We start from the raw sequence: 16,422 nt of genomic DNA, 5'->3' as shown, positions 1-16,422 counted from the left end.
CCACTAAGAATGCAACTTTCATAAACAGATGTAAGAAAGAAGTGGTGGCCACCGACTCAAAAGGTAGTCCCACAAGCACAGCTAGTACCAAATTCAAGACCCATGGACAGATGGGATCCTTTATGTGGGGGGTACAGACTCTCCACACCATTTAAGAATCTGACGGTCATTGGGTTAGAAATCTCTGATCTGCCCTCTATTGGTGGGTGGAATGTGGGGATAGCTGCCAGGTGAACTCTAAGGGAACACAGAGGCCTTAATGCTTCAGGTGAAGCAAATCCAGGATATGCTGGATAGCCAGGATCAGCAAAATACCCATCTGCCAAGACTAACTGGAGAAATCCTTCCACTTCATCAGGTAAGCATATCTGATGAACAGTTTCCTGATGTTTAGAAGACTGTTTTCTATGTCCACAAAACATTCAGACTCTTGAGTTAACCACAGGGTATCCATGCTGAAAAATGAAGGGTGCATGGGTTGGGATATTATGCCAGGTTTCTGAGGTAGTGGCACTGGACTCCTGACAGACATTTAGCAGACTGGAAAACTAATGCTGACAAGGCCAGGCTGGTACCATAAGAATTATGCAAGCTTGGTCCTGTTGGAGTTTGCACAGTATTTTGAGGAGCAGAGGAATAGCACAGGCAAACAGCAGCTTACCTTTCCATGAGACGTGACATACTAGGTTTACCCCCGGACTGGACAGGACAAGAAAGTTGCAATGCTCTGAGGACTTGATCATCCATACTACTGCAAACTGCTGCTCCTACCTGGAAATAACATGGGACCCTTCTGCTGGTAGCAAGTGTGCCGGAGCCTGGGGAGGGACTAGTACCAGTAGGCCTACCTTCTGCATGACTGGGGAATCCCCTACCAGGAGCATAAGCAAGTCTCTTTCTGCCACATTACCCTGAGATCTTGGTCTGACAGTTGCTGCCCTGAGAATGTTGGCACCGCAGTAAAAGTCCACATCAATGGCCTGGAAACCAGTGCTGGAGTCAACAACTTTTCCAGGGGTGAGGCAGATGCCAGTACCAGGGAGAGTCACATACCCCAGTGCTCTGCTGGTAAGTGACAGGAGATCAAGATCCCTGGTGCCAAGATCTGATTGACCCAACTTAGAGGAACAGTGCTACCCAGATTTCAATCTTCTCGGGGGGAAGGGGGGGGGCAATATCCAGAGAGGCACTCCTAGCTGAGATGGAAATACAGTATTTTGCACCCAGAGAGGGAAGGCTCAGAAGGTGGACATAAGCCAGCTTCCAATAAGCATGTGGCGCAGTCTCATCTCCCCATCCTTTTCTGTACACAGCTTGAAGTCTATACAGGTCTGGCAGCAGTCTCAAACACTGCATCACCCAGACATTTCAGGCACCTGAAGTGAGGTTCACCCACTTGCACAGACTTCTTGCAACCCACACAAGACTTAAAACCTGGGAAACGAGGCACGCCTCAGTACCGAGTGTCAACACCTGGGCTAAGAGGTACTCGATGCCAGAAAACCAAGACAAGAAAGAAAACCTAGACTATGTATAAGAACAAAGTATCTCTAAACCAGAAAACACATTAGTTAACTGTACAGAAATACACAGAAAACCACTGTAGTGGAAAGCGTGGCTAAACAAATCGACATGGTCCAGCTACCGACCACAGGCAGTAAGAAGAAACCAAAGGCAGATCTGGGGAAGCTCTCCCCTTTGCACCTTAAGTCAGCTCAAGAGTGCTGGAGACCCATTTGTCGCTCCGATGGGTACCACAAATTAGAAACATCTCTGGCTCTGGTGCACTGGGCATGCACACACCTGAAGTGGAATGCACATGTGCAATCACTCGAAAAAGTGAATTTGTTGTACCAGCTCAATTCCTAGAAAAAGGAGCATCCAGAGGGACCAGGAGCCCAATGGGAATGGGGACCACTATCTTCACCCTAGAAATGATCCCTGGAAGTCAAGGCTGGGGCACATTAGGCTAAGTATGCATCACCCCATGCTCTGTTTTATATGGAAGACTTCCATATCAGGGTATCAAGCAATAGATTTACTAATAGACCCACTTAATGCCACTGACAGCCACTGCCCAAGCATACTGCTGCTAGTTATAAGCCCCTTTACAAGGAATGAGCTGTCCCAGACCCTCATCTTGCAGAGCATTCAATGACATTGGTCAGCATCTTTCAGTGTTCAGAAGCCCACATGACAAAGCTAGGAGACAAATAATCTCACCTGAGGCTAAGTGCCTGATGACCAGTTTGTGACACTGGTTCCAGTGTCCAGCTTTGAACAAGTAGAGGGCCTCTTTATGCTTATCTCCCTCCATTCTTGCCCGAACTGCCTTAGCTTCATGAATCCATTCTGGTGGAATGCAGAGCTTTTGTATCAGGAAAGTCTCCTTTGTCCAGGATTCTGGCGTTTCTGACAGCACGCAGTGGCGGTTTAAGAATTCATGCACTGCTTTCTCACGTGTGCTAATGGGAACAGACAGCAACTAGCTATTCAAACAGGTCATCATTTCATGTTTCACCCTCAAAAATCAGAGCTCTAGGAATGGGCATATTTTGTGAGCAGTCACTTGTAATATCTGGATAGCATTAAAAGGTCTATAGCAGTGATGCAAGGAATGACTCCCAAATTCATAAGAAGCAATCCATGTTAGCCATAATTTTCCCTTGCATATCAGTTCTTAGCACTGAAGCCTTTTGAGGAGAATGATCCTATTCTGTGGTCTAAACAAAGTCAAGAAGTGGTAAGCGAGTGGGGCAGAGTTATCTGGAGTAGAGTTCTGGCAGAAAGCAGCTATTCTAAAAGGCATTTTTTTAGATCCGGGTCCCCAAACTGTGGGGCACCCCTAGGGAGGTACAGAGGGAACACCACTCAGCCCCAGCCCCTGGGGCTCCAGCAGTGGCCCTAGCCTCAGCCCCCTTACCGCTGTCCATGCACCCCTCTCCCGGAGCCGCAGCCCCACTCCGGCCCCCAGGGGTGTTGGGGGGCAAGGGAACGCGGACAGGGATAAGGGGAGGCATGATGTAAAAAAGTTTGGGTGCCACTGTTTTAGACAGATTAATCTATTTATGGTTAGTATGACACACAAGTTAGTTAGATGCTGCCAGACAGTTTTGAGAGTTCAGTATTCCTAACAGCTACAAGCAAAAGTGATAAAGGATCAAGGTGACACCATAAGTGTGTGACCCTAAGAAATGCCAACAAGCCTAGATTCCAGCATAAAAAAAAGTGAGAGATGAGACCCCATTGAAGAGTGTCAAGCTGTGGCTCTACAACAGTGATACTCAGACTGTGGCTCAGGAGCTGCAAGTGGCTCTTTACTGCATCTCCTGTGGGTGTGCCTTCTCTTGCTGATGTTCGTAGGGTTTTTCCCCACCACAGTCAAAACTAACTATACACTAATAAAGTGAAAACAATTCTTGGCTAACTTATGAATTACAGTAATGTTAGATGTTACACAACTTACTCAGACCTGAAAAGCTAAGGTCAAAAACTTGTCTTTCGCCAACAGAAGTTGGTCCAATAAAAAGATATTACCACCTTGTCCTCTTTCTAGCAAGATACACATTTCAGACATATGATTTTCAAATTGACTATGTCCCTTTAAACACCCCATTCAATTCTATTCTGTACAACTCTGTTCTGAAATCACTAGTCCTGGTAACCTGCCAAAATTTAATCCAATTCTTTTCACTCCTTAAACGAGGAAAATATTGGTACTACCTACTTTGCTCATGAACAAAAACTACACCCCTAAAAAATGTCTTTTTAATGACAACATCTGTATATTCTTAACTTCTTATCCTTTCAGATAAGTCAGAGATCTAAGAGTATTAGCATTCTACAAAGCAGTGGTGTAGTTCATTTTTATAGTCCATGCCCATCAGAAGACCTGGTTTCAACCCACACAGGAGCAATCACTATTTAGCTCCAACAATGTTCTCAGCACTATATAAAATAAAGTAATCCCTGCTGTAAAGAACTTACACTCTAAAAGAAAAAGACAGGCTGCACTGGGAAAGCTAGGTGAGTGAGCCTAGCCTTGTATTTTGTTAACTTGGGGGCACCATAATTGTACTTGTATATGCATCACATGGAATTGTAAATGCCATGCTGCTAAGCACTTTCTAGCAGTGGGGGGAGGGAAAGCTCAGTGATTTGAGCAGTGGCCTGCTAAACCTAGAGTTGTGAGTTCAATCCTTGAGGGGGCCATTTAGGGATCTGGGTCCTGCTTTGAGCAGGGGTGGGACTAGATGACCTCCCGAGGTCCCGTCCATCCTTGGTAGTCTATGATTCTGTGACATTCTAGACTAGGAAATTGTGGCCCTTTTTGCAATCCTCACATATTTTGAAAACTGATGCACTACGATCAATCATTTTGGAGTACCTCAAGAGAAGCCACTAGTGTCCATAGATAATTGCTCCCCCTGTCTACAACTGCAAATACTCCTTCCAAGGCACTAGCAAGAGAAGTCTGCCTTATACTTACTGTGTATTGGATGTATGCAGCAGTACAAAAATGGCCCATTCCCAAAATCCTTCACTTTCAAGCTGGGCAGCAAAGCTGGCATTCAGGACTCCCTGACACTGCTCTGATAGATGAGTGTAATTCAAGGCTCTAAGTACTTCCCACAGGTGCCAACTAAGACGGTAGTCTAAGGGGTCGGATGTTATACTTCTGGGGTCAAGCAGCTGATTGAGATCATAGCATCTGTAGGGAGATGGATTTAAAACATAAGTAACATGAAGTGGACAAGTAGTTCATTGGGCCCACATAATGAATCCAAGTAGTGGTGATACTTATTTCCTGACAATTCCTTTGTTTTCTTTACTGAATGTCTTTGGAAGCAAGTTAGTGTCCTATTTAAACACAAGCTCAATAGTTAATATTCCATCAAGCTTCTCTGAGCTTGCATCCAGAGCATCATGTTTCCTCTGAGGAATATGCACCTGCTGCGTTATTTTATCAGCAGCTTAAAAAGAGGCAACTGCACATCAGAAGATAAGAATACTTTACCCTCATTCAGAACACAAGCTGAAATTACAGGAGAACATGTATAGTTACAGACAAACTTCTATACTGGGCTGCTAGTTTCTGATCAAAAAAATGTCCTTTCCAAAACTGTCAAAGGCCACATAAAAGCGGTCTTACTAGAGTTAAGAGAGATGCTAAATTGATGCCTCATTTCTTTTCAGGACCAACTTCTCCCTCATACACAAATGGGCTGTACCACTCTTTCTGCAAATACCAGTAACTTAGCGGTTGTCCCATTTGGGGCACAAAGTCCTGGAAATTTGGGTCTGGGAAAATTTTGCTTGCTGCTTTTCCCCAAAAAGCTTTATATGTTAGGATCTTAACTGGGTAAGGTGGGAGTACTGAACTACTTCTGTTTGCATTGCAGGAAGCAGGGAATTTGGTGCAAAGGAGAGTAGCCAAACCCCAGAGACCTGTGGGGAAGTCTTCACTCCCAGTGGTGTTTCCTCCAACATCTTGGATTTAGGAACAGATCGTATGAGAAGAGACATCTATGACTAATTCTATATTTGCAGAACAGCAAAAGGGAGGGACCAAATAAATGGCTCCTTAGGTGTTCAGATTCCTGTTTACCTGTCGCTGTAGAGCTTTAACAAGTGAAAGCAGACATCTCTCAGGGGTCTCTTTGCACTGTCATCTTCCTCAAGTACACAGCCAGAATCCTCTAGGTAGGAAGGCAGGGGACAGCAGGCATATTTCTCACACTCCGTGGTGTTCTGTAGAGTATTGTACCACAGACTACACTTAGTGACAGCAAACCAAATAGAACAGCACTGCTACATACACAGCACACATTCAGAACCTCACAACTCCTGTGAATTAGGAAACTGATATGCTTTCTGCTTCAACAAAATACACCCACATGTGAGACTGCCAGTGTAGTGGTAATTAGCTTGCCTTTAGTAGCCACCTCTGGGAGCTATATTCTACCTATTTAAAATACTCTTGCAGCGTCACCTGGCTCTTTTAAATTGTAATGGAATGTTTTTTTCAGTTTGCGGTTTTAAAAAGCTAGGAAGTTTTACACACACAAGATACACTTTTTTAAAAGGCTGCAGAGTCAATCACACCAAAGTTAGGAAGTGCCAGAATTAAGGCTGCACCGCAACCTTCATTTGGCCCCCTTGTGAAGATGCATTAGGATACAGAAATTACATGATCACGTTCTCTCTCTCACAGGACTACTGCCTCAGTCAGTAAACAAGCTGGATAATACTCACTGAGTAGTAGTCCATATTTTGTTTTATCTTCATCGTTCAATGTGTTGCTCAAGGCCTTATTAGCTGAATGCTACTGAAACCCATTCTCTGAATAGAGAGGATTTCCTCAAGGATTTTTCTATGGCACTTATTACAGCATCCAAGTGCTTCACAAACATTGATGAATTTATCTTCACAACATCCCTTTGAGGGGAGGTATATTATCCCCACTTTATAGATGAGGAAACAAGGCAGGTGCATTATTAAACTGAGGAACACACATAGTGGCTACCTGTGAAAAGTCTGGTTTAAGTGGCTTGCTCAGCATCAAATATGAACCCTGTGGCAGAGGAAGGGACAGAAGACAGTTCTCCATGGCAGTATTTGACTGTCTAAATCACAAAGAAACCCCAAATGGTTACTTACCTGTACAGAAAGTGTTTGAGGTGTACTGTGCACATATATTCCACTCTAGGTGCAGGCACACCCCATGCACAAAAGTCAGAGACTTTTGCCAACAGTATCACGAGGTGGTACATGCACCCCAGTTTTCTCATACTCAGAGTTGAGGGCATAAAAGGGGCATGGCCGCTGCCTCCCTCACCAATCCTTTGCACTGTTAAATACCCAAAGTAGCAGTGAAGGTGGGAGTGTCATGTATGTGCGCATCTTAAAGAACGGTTACTGTACAAGTAAATTTTTTCTGAGTGATTGTGCATATAGACATTCCACTGTAAGTGACTCACCATCTGTACCCTTGCAGGTGATCAGATTTGGGATTATTTGAAGAGACTGACTTGCCAAAACTGTCATCAGCTGGAAACCTTTACTGATGGCAGAGTGTCTAGAAAAGTATGTACTGATGACCACATGGCAGCTTTGTAAATATCCATCAATATGTTACTTAGGAAGGCTGACACAGTGGAATGAGCTCCAGTGGAATGGGATGTTATTCTCACAGAAAGAGAAACCTTTTTTAAATTGCAGCAGATCTTAATACAGTCAGAAATCCAGTGAGATCTATGCTGAGCTATAGCCAGTTGCCCTTTAATCCCCTCTGCAAAGGCCATAAAGTTTAGGAGACAATCTAAAGGGGTTTGTACAATTCAGGTAAAGGGACTTATAATGGAAAGGGTTGGGCAGACTCCAAACATTGCTACAAGCACTGCATATAATTAAGTACAAATATTCAAACTGCAACAAGAGGTTTGTCATGGGTTTGCACGGCATGCACCAACTGTTCAGATGGCAATTTGTGAAGTTCGGTTTAGATATTTGTTCAAAGTAGCAGCCTTTGTGTAAAAAGTGATGAAATAGGACTTTCAATTTTCTTGGAATTAGTTGTAACTGCTAATCCATTTCTGTTCAAGATAGGATTGAAACACCAAAGTTTGCCGATTAATCCTGAATCAAGCCTCATGAGAAACGGAAGCTGTCCTTTAAACAATAGGCCACGTTCTTAAGAGCACACAGAACACTTACTTTGCTGCAGTGCCTGGACAGGAACGCAAGGAAGAGACGTGTTTCCCTTTTTTAAAGGCGTGTAATGACATACCTGGAATGCTGCCTCGTACATGTTGAGTGCCTTTGAAATAGAAGCCGTTGGTGGAAGCAGATACCAGAGGTGGATAGCAATAGTACGCTTCCAGTCCAGCTGTGAGCACACATTAATGCTTTTTCTTTCAGACAACTGCCACACCTGAACAACAGATTGCAAGGTTTAAAGCAGGTGTGCAGTGAAGGTTACACTGAGAATGAGCAATACCTAGTTTTGTAGCCTTTGACTAGTTTATATGAGTAACATTTACCACTGAAAGGATGCATTAGGAAGAGACCAAATGAATCCTTTTGTATTTAATAGTGAGAGACTGGACACAAGCCACTGGACTGCATGTGTTGGGAAGTCAGTATAATACTCCTTTTAACAGCGACTCTAGGACGTATATGCTCCGCACTTGGCAAAAGCTAGTCTACAACAGCAGTTCTCAACCAAGGGTCCAAGGCCCCCGGGGGGGGCCCCCCCAAGCAGGTTCATGGGGTCTGCCAAAATATACCAGAGAGCAGGGCCAGCGTTAAGAGTCGCTGGGGCCAAGAGCAGAAAGTCAAAGCCCAAGCACCATCACACGAAGCTGAAGTTGAAACCGAAACCCTGCTGCATGGGTCTGAAGCCAAAGCTTGAGCAACTTAGGTTCATGGCGTCCCCTGTGGCATAGGGCCTCCTGGCAATTGCCCTGCTTGTTACTCCCTAACACCAGCCCTTGCTTTTAATCTACTGGATATGCAGAAAAACAGTTGTGGCACAGGAAGGCCATGGAGTTTTTATAGCATGTTGGGGTGGGCCTCCGAAAGAAAAAGACCCCTGGTCTACAAGACATACTCGTTTATTTTTCCTATCTAGCAGTAGCTAACTTGCAATTACACAGACACGACAGACTGTCAGCAAGACTTACAGGCTTCCCAGCCAGCAGAGCAAAGATGCGCAACCTCTCCTCCTGGATGAAGCAGTCTGCCTGCAATCCATGCCAGTCCACTAATTGCATTGTGAGGAGCTCCCGAACCTGCTGGCTGCCTACCAACTGGGAGAGGAGTAGGGCAAGCCTGTGATCTCCTAAAGGAAATAAAACAGCATGTCAGCAGAGTTTTCTGGGACGTAACAGACCACAATCCTACAACATGCAGTTTGATTGGATTGGAAAGTCAGGCTGTTTTCTAGTTCCTTATGCAATAACAGTTTTTCCTACCATCCCACTGTGCTCACAACAGCCAGCCACAAAGAACAAGGGGATGTTTTAAAAAATGGCGGTAACTCATACTCTAAAGTCAGAGGTATGGAAATTAGACTAATTAGGTTTCCTTCAGAATCAATGACAAGAGCAAGAAAGAAGCAGGAAGACAAGAAAAAGTTCAGTATTGTTAAAATCTGAAGTAGTCACTTAAGCCAAACAAGTATGCTTCAAAAACTAATACCCAGCCCTAGAAGCTTAAATTATAGCTTGTAAAAACAAAGACTGTAATCAGTTCTATTAGTGGTCATTGCTATTTGCACTCATCAAGGAGAGACTAAGTTTCTGGTATACATTTCACACAGATTACAGCACTTAGAGAATTGTGGAAGTAAAACAGCTTCTAGAGCATGAGCTCTTCCCACCTACACACAGTTGGAACACAGAGCTAAGAACTGGCCCAATTACAGTTTCTTTGCTACAGCAACTTTCAAGGCAGATTTACTGACCTAGAAAGCAAACTGTGAACACAGCAGATTTACATTATAACACTGGAATATGAGTTACAACTAACAGCTGTAAGGTTCCCCAGATAGATAAATCAGCAGAAAGTGGCTAAACTATTCCTCTCACTGTCTTAAGCTAGTAAAAAAAAGTCAATACACTGAGTAGTCAGTTCCTTTGAGTAGGAAATCACTAAAGCCTCAGCCTAGGTATTAGAGTTTGAAGTGTAAAATGCCCTGTATCAGAGTCCATCATGAAGGAGACCAAGGTTTCTTCTCCTGTCCACCAAAAACTATTTGAAGTAGAAACATCTGACTTGCCCCTCTTGTACACTTTCCTCAATAACCATGCAATTTCTGCAGTAAGGCTGAACCTAATATTGATCTTGGTAACAATGGGGGGGGGGGGGGGTGGGAAATGCTGCAGTTCCTGTATATCCCAAAGTCAGCTGTGAGTTGTAAGCTTCTTACCTGATTGCTGTGCCACCCTACAAGCCTCACTGATCCTCTTCCCTGTAAGGTAGCTAAACACAGCCTCTATGTGATTCTCGTACTGAGACAGTGAGACTTCCTCTTCAATTCGTGCTGCTGCAGTCTGCGATAACCAGCGGGAGAAGGCTTTCCTGCGCTCCAGGGCTACAATGTACTCACTGGGCTCCTCCAAGCTGGCTTCCAACTCCTTCAGGTGGCCCCAGATTGCCTCACACAACATCCATGTCAAACACCAGTACTTCACCACAGCTGGAGAACAAAAAATTAAGTGGTCACAAAGGAGAGTCACACGTACTAGGAATCTGGAACAATGCTGTAGAGAGGGCTGTGTCAGTCCTATATTTGTCCTACATTCATACAGGATTAGACTACTTTAAAATTTAAATCAACTGGTTAGCACCCCACAATGCATCAGCCCAGCATGCATCTGATCCAGCCATTTTAAAGTCAATAAAACCAAAAGAGGTGGCCATAGCTAGTCGAAGTTATTTGAAGTGAAGTGAATTTGTACTAAACTGCTCTATCACTTAGATTCTATGCTCCCCCAAAGTATAACACTTGATACTCACGTTCTATTTCCCCCGAGTCTCCACAAAAGTCTTTAACCCAGTCAGCATAGTCATGGATGGCAGACACTCCTGGGTTGGCTGCTAAGAGAGGACAACATTCATCTACATGGACAGTACTGTTTTTGAGCTTTATCTCCAGAGGGATGAGGTACAACTGCTGGTCTCCATCTGTCTTCCTTCGTTCTAAGGTCAGCTTCTCTATATGAACCTTGAAGGGAGATTCTAAAAGTCTGGGGAAGATAACAGTAGTATTGGAAAGATATAGATACTTACAAATTATTTTACACATCTGTTAGTCTTGTTATGTAGAGAGAGAGACCTCTCCTGTTCCTGATCATCAGGTGGATAATAAATCCAGAACCCATTTCTCTACCGGAATGGGATGTCAATATATTCAATAGGTACTCAAGCCAAGGAACAGCTAAGGGCCAAATTGTGGACGCTGTGGTTACAGAATGAACTGCAAACATCCTGAAACTGACAGGGTGCTTCAATCATGGGACATGAAGAAACTTGATCCTAGGATTTCATCCCTTATTTGGAACACAACTATCCAACCTATGGCAGTACTATAAAAACATTTCTATAGTTATGGACACATCTTCAGGAAGCACTAGCCTGAAGTCTCTGCTTACTCCATTGCAAGCTTGGCCTACGTTCGGCAGCTCGCTGGAACACCAGACAGGAAGTTCTTTGAAAGTTTCATTTAAAGGGGAGATACTCCAGTATTCCCACCACTACATGTCAACCCATATTAGCAGCACTCAGTGCGGAAGATATGGGCCCATATTTATTCACAGATTCATAGTGCTTAAGGCCAGAAGGGACCATTAGACCATCTACTCTGACCTCCTGTATATCACATGCCCATAAATTTTTACCCAATTCAAGATTCAAAAAAGTTCACTTTAAAGGCAAGGATAGATGGCTCTCTATATACTGCAAGGGAGAACTAGTCCTATGGATCACCACTCACGATTTAGGAGCAACAGGAGTTGGCAAGAATCCATATTCCATAGAGTCATTGCGAAGATCCTCGGGCTCACTTGATCCACTCAGTTTATCTCCACTATTTACAAGAGTCCAATTGGGTCCCCAACCAACGCGAAATGAGCGTCCCATGAAGAGTGCCATATCCATTAGGAGTTTTCCTTTTCCATAAGTGACAGATTTTTCCAGAGGTATTAGCCCCTGCTGCCTACAGGCACCCACTGTTTTCAGCTGCACCTCTGGAGCTGCGCTGGGCATGGAGAACGCAGAGGGTAAGGTGGAAAGCCCCGACCAAGAGGCTGCAGATGAAGGATTGCCTAAAGAGGAAGTTCTTGGTCCACGAAAATCTTGCAGAGAACCACTCGGGAGGAAAGACACACTTGCAAATTTTGATTGCAGCAGCCCTCCAACTGAAAGAAAGATTGGGGAACTTAAGAAAACAAGGTCTCTGCATTTAACAGGTCATTTAAGATCTTCTGAAATTCCACCAAAACTATTCAGAACAGCTAGTAGTTAATAAATAGCATTTACTATACAGTTAAGCATGCCTGGTTTTAACACAGCTGACTGTAGCATGAATGGGACAACATGTATGGTCATGAACAGTCACATACTAGGCTATAGCACAATTGTCCAAGCCATGGTACAAACTAAGCACTACACCAACAAGGGCCGTTAAGTACCTCAGAGAAAGAACAGATGTCCCTCTGTGCCAGACATATGTGCGTGGCCTTAGATTTAGAACAGACATGGCTTTAGTCACCTGAAGGTGTCCTCAGGAAACAATAAGCATTACTATTAAGTACCACTGGACTTAAACGGGCTCCTTATGGAGACACCCCAGTTAGGCACACTTCACTTTAGTGGACCATGTAGTGCTAATGTTGGCAACACTGCAACTTCCTTAAATATACAAGCTACGTTTTCTTTTGTGATCATAGTTGTCAGTTATGCGCACACAATTCCTAGCTGCATGTGTAATTAGTGGCAGAATATGTTAGCAGTTAATTAGTATTAACCCCAATCTCTTTATACCATCCTAATGCTCTCAAGTGCATATTTAAATAATGACCCAGTTTGAACACTGTTAGAGATCAGACTTGAAAGAGAGCCAGTATCTAGGAGGTTAGGATAATTCACAAGACACACCAGCTGCCCAAAACAAGTTTTTAAAATGCTGACTTTTCCCCAGATTAAAACTATTTTAAAGTGAACATCTGTGGGTATCTCCTGGTGCAGAAATATGGATCCTTACAGTACCTGAGGAGTGTCTTTTCTGTCCTTGCAATGCTGAAATTGGAAGCCTGGGAGAGCAGATCTCTTGAGAAGTATCCATTTTTGTAGGCTGTTTGCCAAAGTGATGATCCAGGATCAAGTCTACATCCTCTTCATCAGCAAGCAAGGAAGCTTTCATAATCTAAAATCATCATAGAACAAGACTGCATGCTAGCACAACCCTCAACACTTGACACAAATTAGCAGTGGCTAGCAGGTCTAACTAGTGTCTCCCAAAAAAACAAGCCACCTTTAAAAGTTACATATGAACCACCACTGATCCATTCATACTGAAATTTACATTTCAAATTAGATCATGAGTGATCTGATGGGATGGTTATAAAATGAGAACTAAAAGCAATTTATTATGAAGAATCAGTGATTTAAGTTAACATAAGTCACCTGCTAAACTACAATGGTGGCGTCCTATTTAATATCCAATACTGATCACTACGACCTTAGGAGCTGATACTGTGTTATCTCAGACCTTGCTTAAGTTGTCAGTACTCAAATGGAAAACCAAGTAGTAACTGGGTACTGCAAGTGGGGGAGTTGTATTAGTTTTCCTTTGACCCAATATTAAAATGCTAAAATAGTCACCCATATATAGCACTTTGAGCACTATTTTTCAGCTGAGACAGCAAATAGTAGTCCTGTGTACTTGTGGTCACATTATCCAGATTTTCATAGGAGCAGGTGTGATAGCCTGTCCTGGGCTGGACACCAACGCAGGCCATCACAGTACTTACTTGAATTCTTCTGTTTTAATCAGGAGAGTGCTATTGTAACCTCCTCCCATAAAGCACTTTACCAATGATTAATACAGTAAAGCTTTTTGAGATTCCTAGGTATGGTAGATGTAATATATATTATAAATGTTCGAAGTTGTATATAAATAATATATAATGCTCAATTCTGAAGACAAGTCCCAGTGATGTGTCAGAAATTGGGCAGATGGATAAAGCAAGAGCAGGGCCTACCACTTAGATATCTATAGAAACAGCAAGTGGCTCACCTGTAAGACATGGGGGTTTATACCAAGTGAAGATGCAATGTGTGTCGAAGCAGGCACCAGTTCTGGCTCTTCTGTAATGCTATCTTCTAGTATTGAATCCTGAGCTGGTTCCTGGGTGATGTCGGCCATATCACTGTCCAGTTCCACAACCCTTCCCAGCTGCTCCACTTCCGGGCTCTACAGACACCAAAGACATGGAAACCATGTTAGAGAATAGCAGATTCTGGGTCAGTTTATAGAGAAAGCAAGAATATTCAATGGCTTCAACAATCACCTGCAAGTGAAGTATTCACTGGTCATTTCTGGGTTCCAAGTTAGACTGTACATTTAGGGATGGTCATATTACCTAGTCCCGTTTTCCCTTAGAGTTGCAATAATGCAGTGACCAGCTATTTTCAACATCATGGGCTAATGAAAGTTAACTTTCCCCTTCACTTTAAATAGCAAACATTCTCTGGGTATGTTCCTTTAAGTCTGCAAAGCCCCTCCCAGCCGAGACCAGATCAGTTCTTCCTCATTTTCCAAGTAAATGTGATCTACTAAAGGAAAAGTGGATTTATGTCCCAAGTTTTTCTCCAGAAGAGTTCTGATAGTTGTAAATTGGAAAGTCAAGGCTGTTTTATTCTAGAACTCTGGGATGATTGAAACTGTGGTCCACTGGAGGTCTGTAGATGACTGACTTGTCACATAGTACTGGCTCCTTTTTCCTGGCTGTTGAGGTATTTTTAGCTGTCTTGTTTCTTATTACTACTCCACATAAAGAATTGTGATAGTAGCCACAGGGATTTTATGCATTTTATGGATTTCTGCTGTAAAATAAGAGGTGCTCTGGTTTAGGGCAGAGAAACCATGCAAATGAAACCTGATCAAAAGAACAATTGTTTTTATTCACGTGGCTGTTTGATGTGTCAGAGCAGTTGGAATAAAAGCCGTTCGTAACACAAACACACACCAAACACTTAAATTAGTGATAAAGTTCCCAATCCTTCTGCCCGAGAACAGCAAGAGGGAAGACAAGAACTCATATTCCTGACTTTTCTAAGATAAAACAAGCGACCCCACAAAACAAACTATCAAGCCAACAAAGCAACATAAACCCCATTTCTCTTCCTGTGCAAGTCACCTTTTAAGATTATAGACTCCCTGAGGTAGGTCGAAGAGCCATGCACAACTCTGACAACTTAGATTTTAGCTTTTTTGTAGCAGGGAATGTGTTCGCACAGACCTGACTCCCTGATTAGGGCCTCTAGATGCTACTGCAATAAACTGTAACAAAACTAAAGTTGTAACAGCAGGTAGACAGGTATTTTGTTTTCATTAAGAAGTTCATGACCAGGTATTTATAGTGTGCTAATAAGATTTGCAAAACTAAGTATGTTTATGATCAAAAGCACAAGTTTCACTGACCCATGCAAAAGCTGGGGATTTTAGTAAAGTAAGTTACCGTGCACCATTCATAGCACCTTCCATATGTGGACCTTAAAGCACTTTACAAATATTGAAGAATTACACTTCAACGTCCCTGCAAAGGAGCCACTATATCAGGCACACAAGATGCCATCAGAATTAGCCAGTTACTAAGACTCACATATTCTTACTCTGTGCATTTCAAGTCATAGCAGCTGACTTGACATGATTTTACTCCTTTACTGCGTTCACATTGTTGAACCAATGCATTAATGAAAGGGAGTTTTAGATTCTGCTCCTTCATGTACATCACATGAAGTTTATTTCAGGTGCAGAATCTATTAGTTGCAATGATGCATAAGCCAGAAAGAACACAGCTTACCTGTTGCAAACCAGAACCTGAAAATCAGGCCATCACACTGAGCAACTTTACTCAAGGCCAATGAACAGATATAAACTCATTTCTGAAATCATTTTTAGAATATAACCACAAAGACTGGGACTGCACTAGGAGGAGAACCTAGATCTAGATCCTAACCCTTTGCCTTAACCATAAATGCATTGTATTTCCTGGCTCTCTACACAAACAATTTGATGAGTTTTAAATCCATACAATATAGTCTCCTGATGTTTCTGTATTAAGTCTGGGCAACTTTTTGCCCCTTACAACAACCTCTAAACCTACAGCAATGATACAAAATACAAAAGAGGTACACCATATCTTGGCTCCTAACAGAAAAGGGCATCCCATTGTAACTTCTTGCTAAGGGGCTCATTCTGTTCTTCACTGGGCTGTGCACGATTACTGCCTCTCCTTACCCACAAAATCACAGCAGGCGAACCAGCAGCAAATTGACATGGTAAGCAGTCCTGTTTAAAAGCTTGACCATCCTGATGTGTAGAAAGAACAATAAATATGGCAAGCGACCAGCTTGTCTTAAGTGAAATCCTTGCTGATCTTAAACACAAAAAAGAAGCTTACAAGAAGTGAAAGATTGGACAAATGACCAGAGAGGAGTATAAAAATATTGCTCAGGCACGCAGGAGTGAAATCAGGAAGGCCACATCACACCTGGAGTTGCAGCTAGAAAGAGATGTTAAGAGTAACAAGAACGGTTTCTTCTTCTTGTTGCTAACATACCTGAAAGTCAAGGAAAGTGTGGGCCCCTTACTGAATAAGGGAGGCAACCTAGTGACAGAGGATGTGGAAAAAG

General features: G+C 43.0%; 1 protein-coding gene across 2 annotated transcripts in view; it reads right to left on the bottom strand.

Annotated features, from left to right (window-relative positions):
* NUP98 (nucleoporin 98 and 96 precursor) overlaps positions 1-16,422 on the bottom strand; it is a 59,779-nt gene that overhangs the window by 5,396 nt on the left and 37,961 nt on the right. For both annotated transcript variants that reach the window (XM_048838013.2, XM_048838021.2), the window contains exons 21-30: positions 13,802-13,978; positions 12,772-12,928; positions 11,498-11,921; positions 10,522-10,751; positions 9,932-10,201; positions 8,685-8,842; positions 7,790-7,933; positions 5,609-5,751; positions 4,490-4,711; positions 2,224-2,465 (exon numbers count right to left, since the gene is read on the bottom strand). In XM_048838013.2, the coding sequence (XP_048693970.2) occupies positions 2,224-2,465; positions 4,490-4,711; positions 5,609-5,751; positions 7,790-7,933; positions 8,685-8,842; positions 9,932-10,201; positions 10,522-10,751; positions 11,498-11,921; positions 12,772-12,928; positions 13,802-13,978 (2,167 nt within the window). The remainder of the gene's footprint in view (positions 1-2,223; positions 2,466-4,489; positions 4,712-5,608; positions 5,752-7,789; positions 7,934-8,684; positions 8,843-9,931; positions 10,202-10,521; positions 10,752-11,497; positions 11,922-12,771; positions 12,929-13,801; positions 13,979-16,422) is intronic.

This window comes from Caretta caretta, chromosome 1 (genome assembly GCF_965140235.1).
Source record: "Caretta caretta isolate rCarCar2 chromosome 1, rCarCar1.hap1, whole genome shotgun sequence".
Lineage (NCBI taxonomy): Eukaryota > Metazoa > Chordata > Testudines > Cheloniidae > Caretta > Caretta caretta.
Note: the sequence above shows the minus strand (reverse complement) of the source record. Positions and strands in the feature narration are given on the sequence as shown.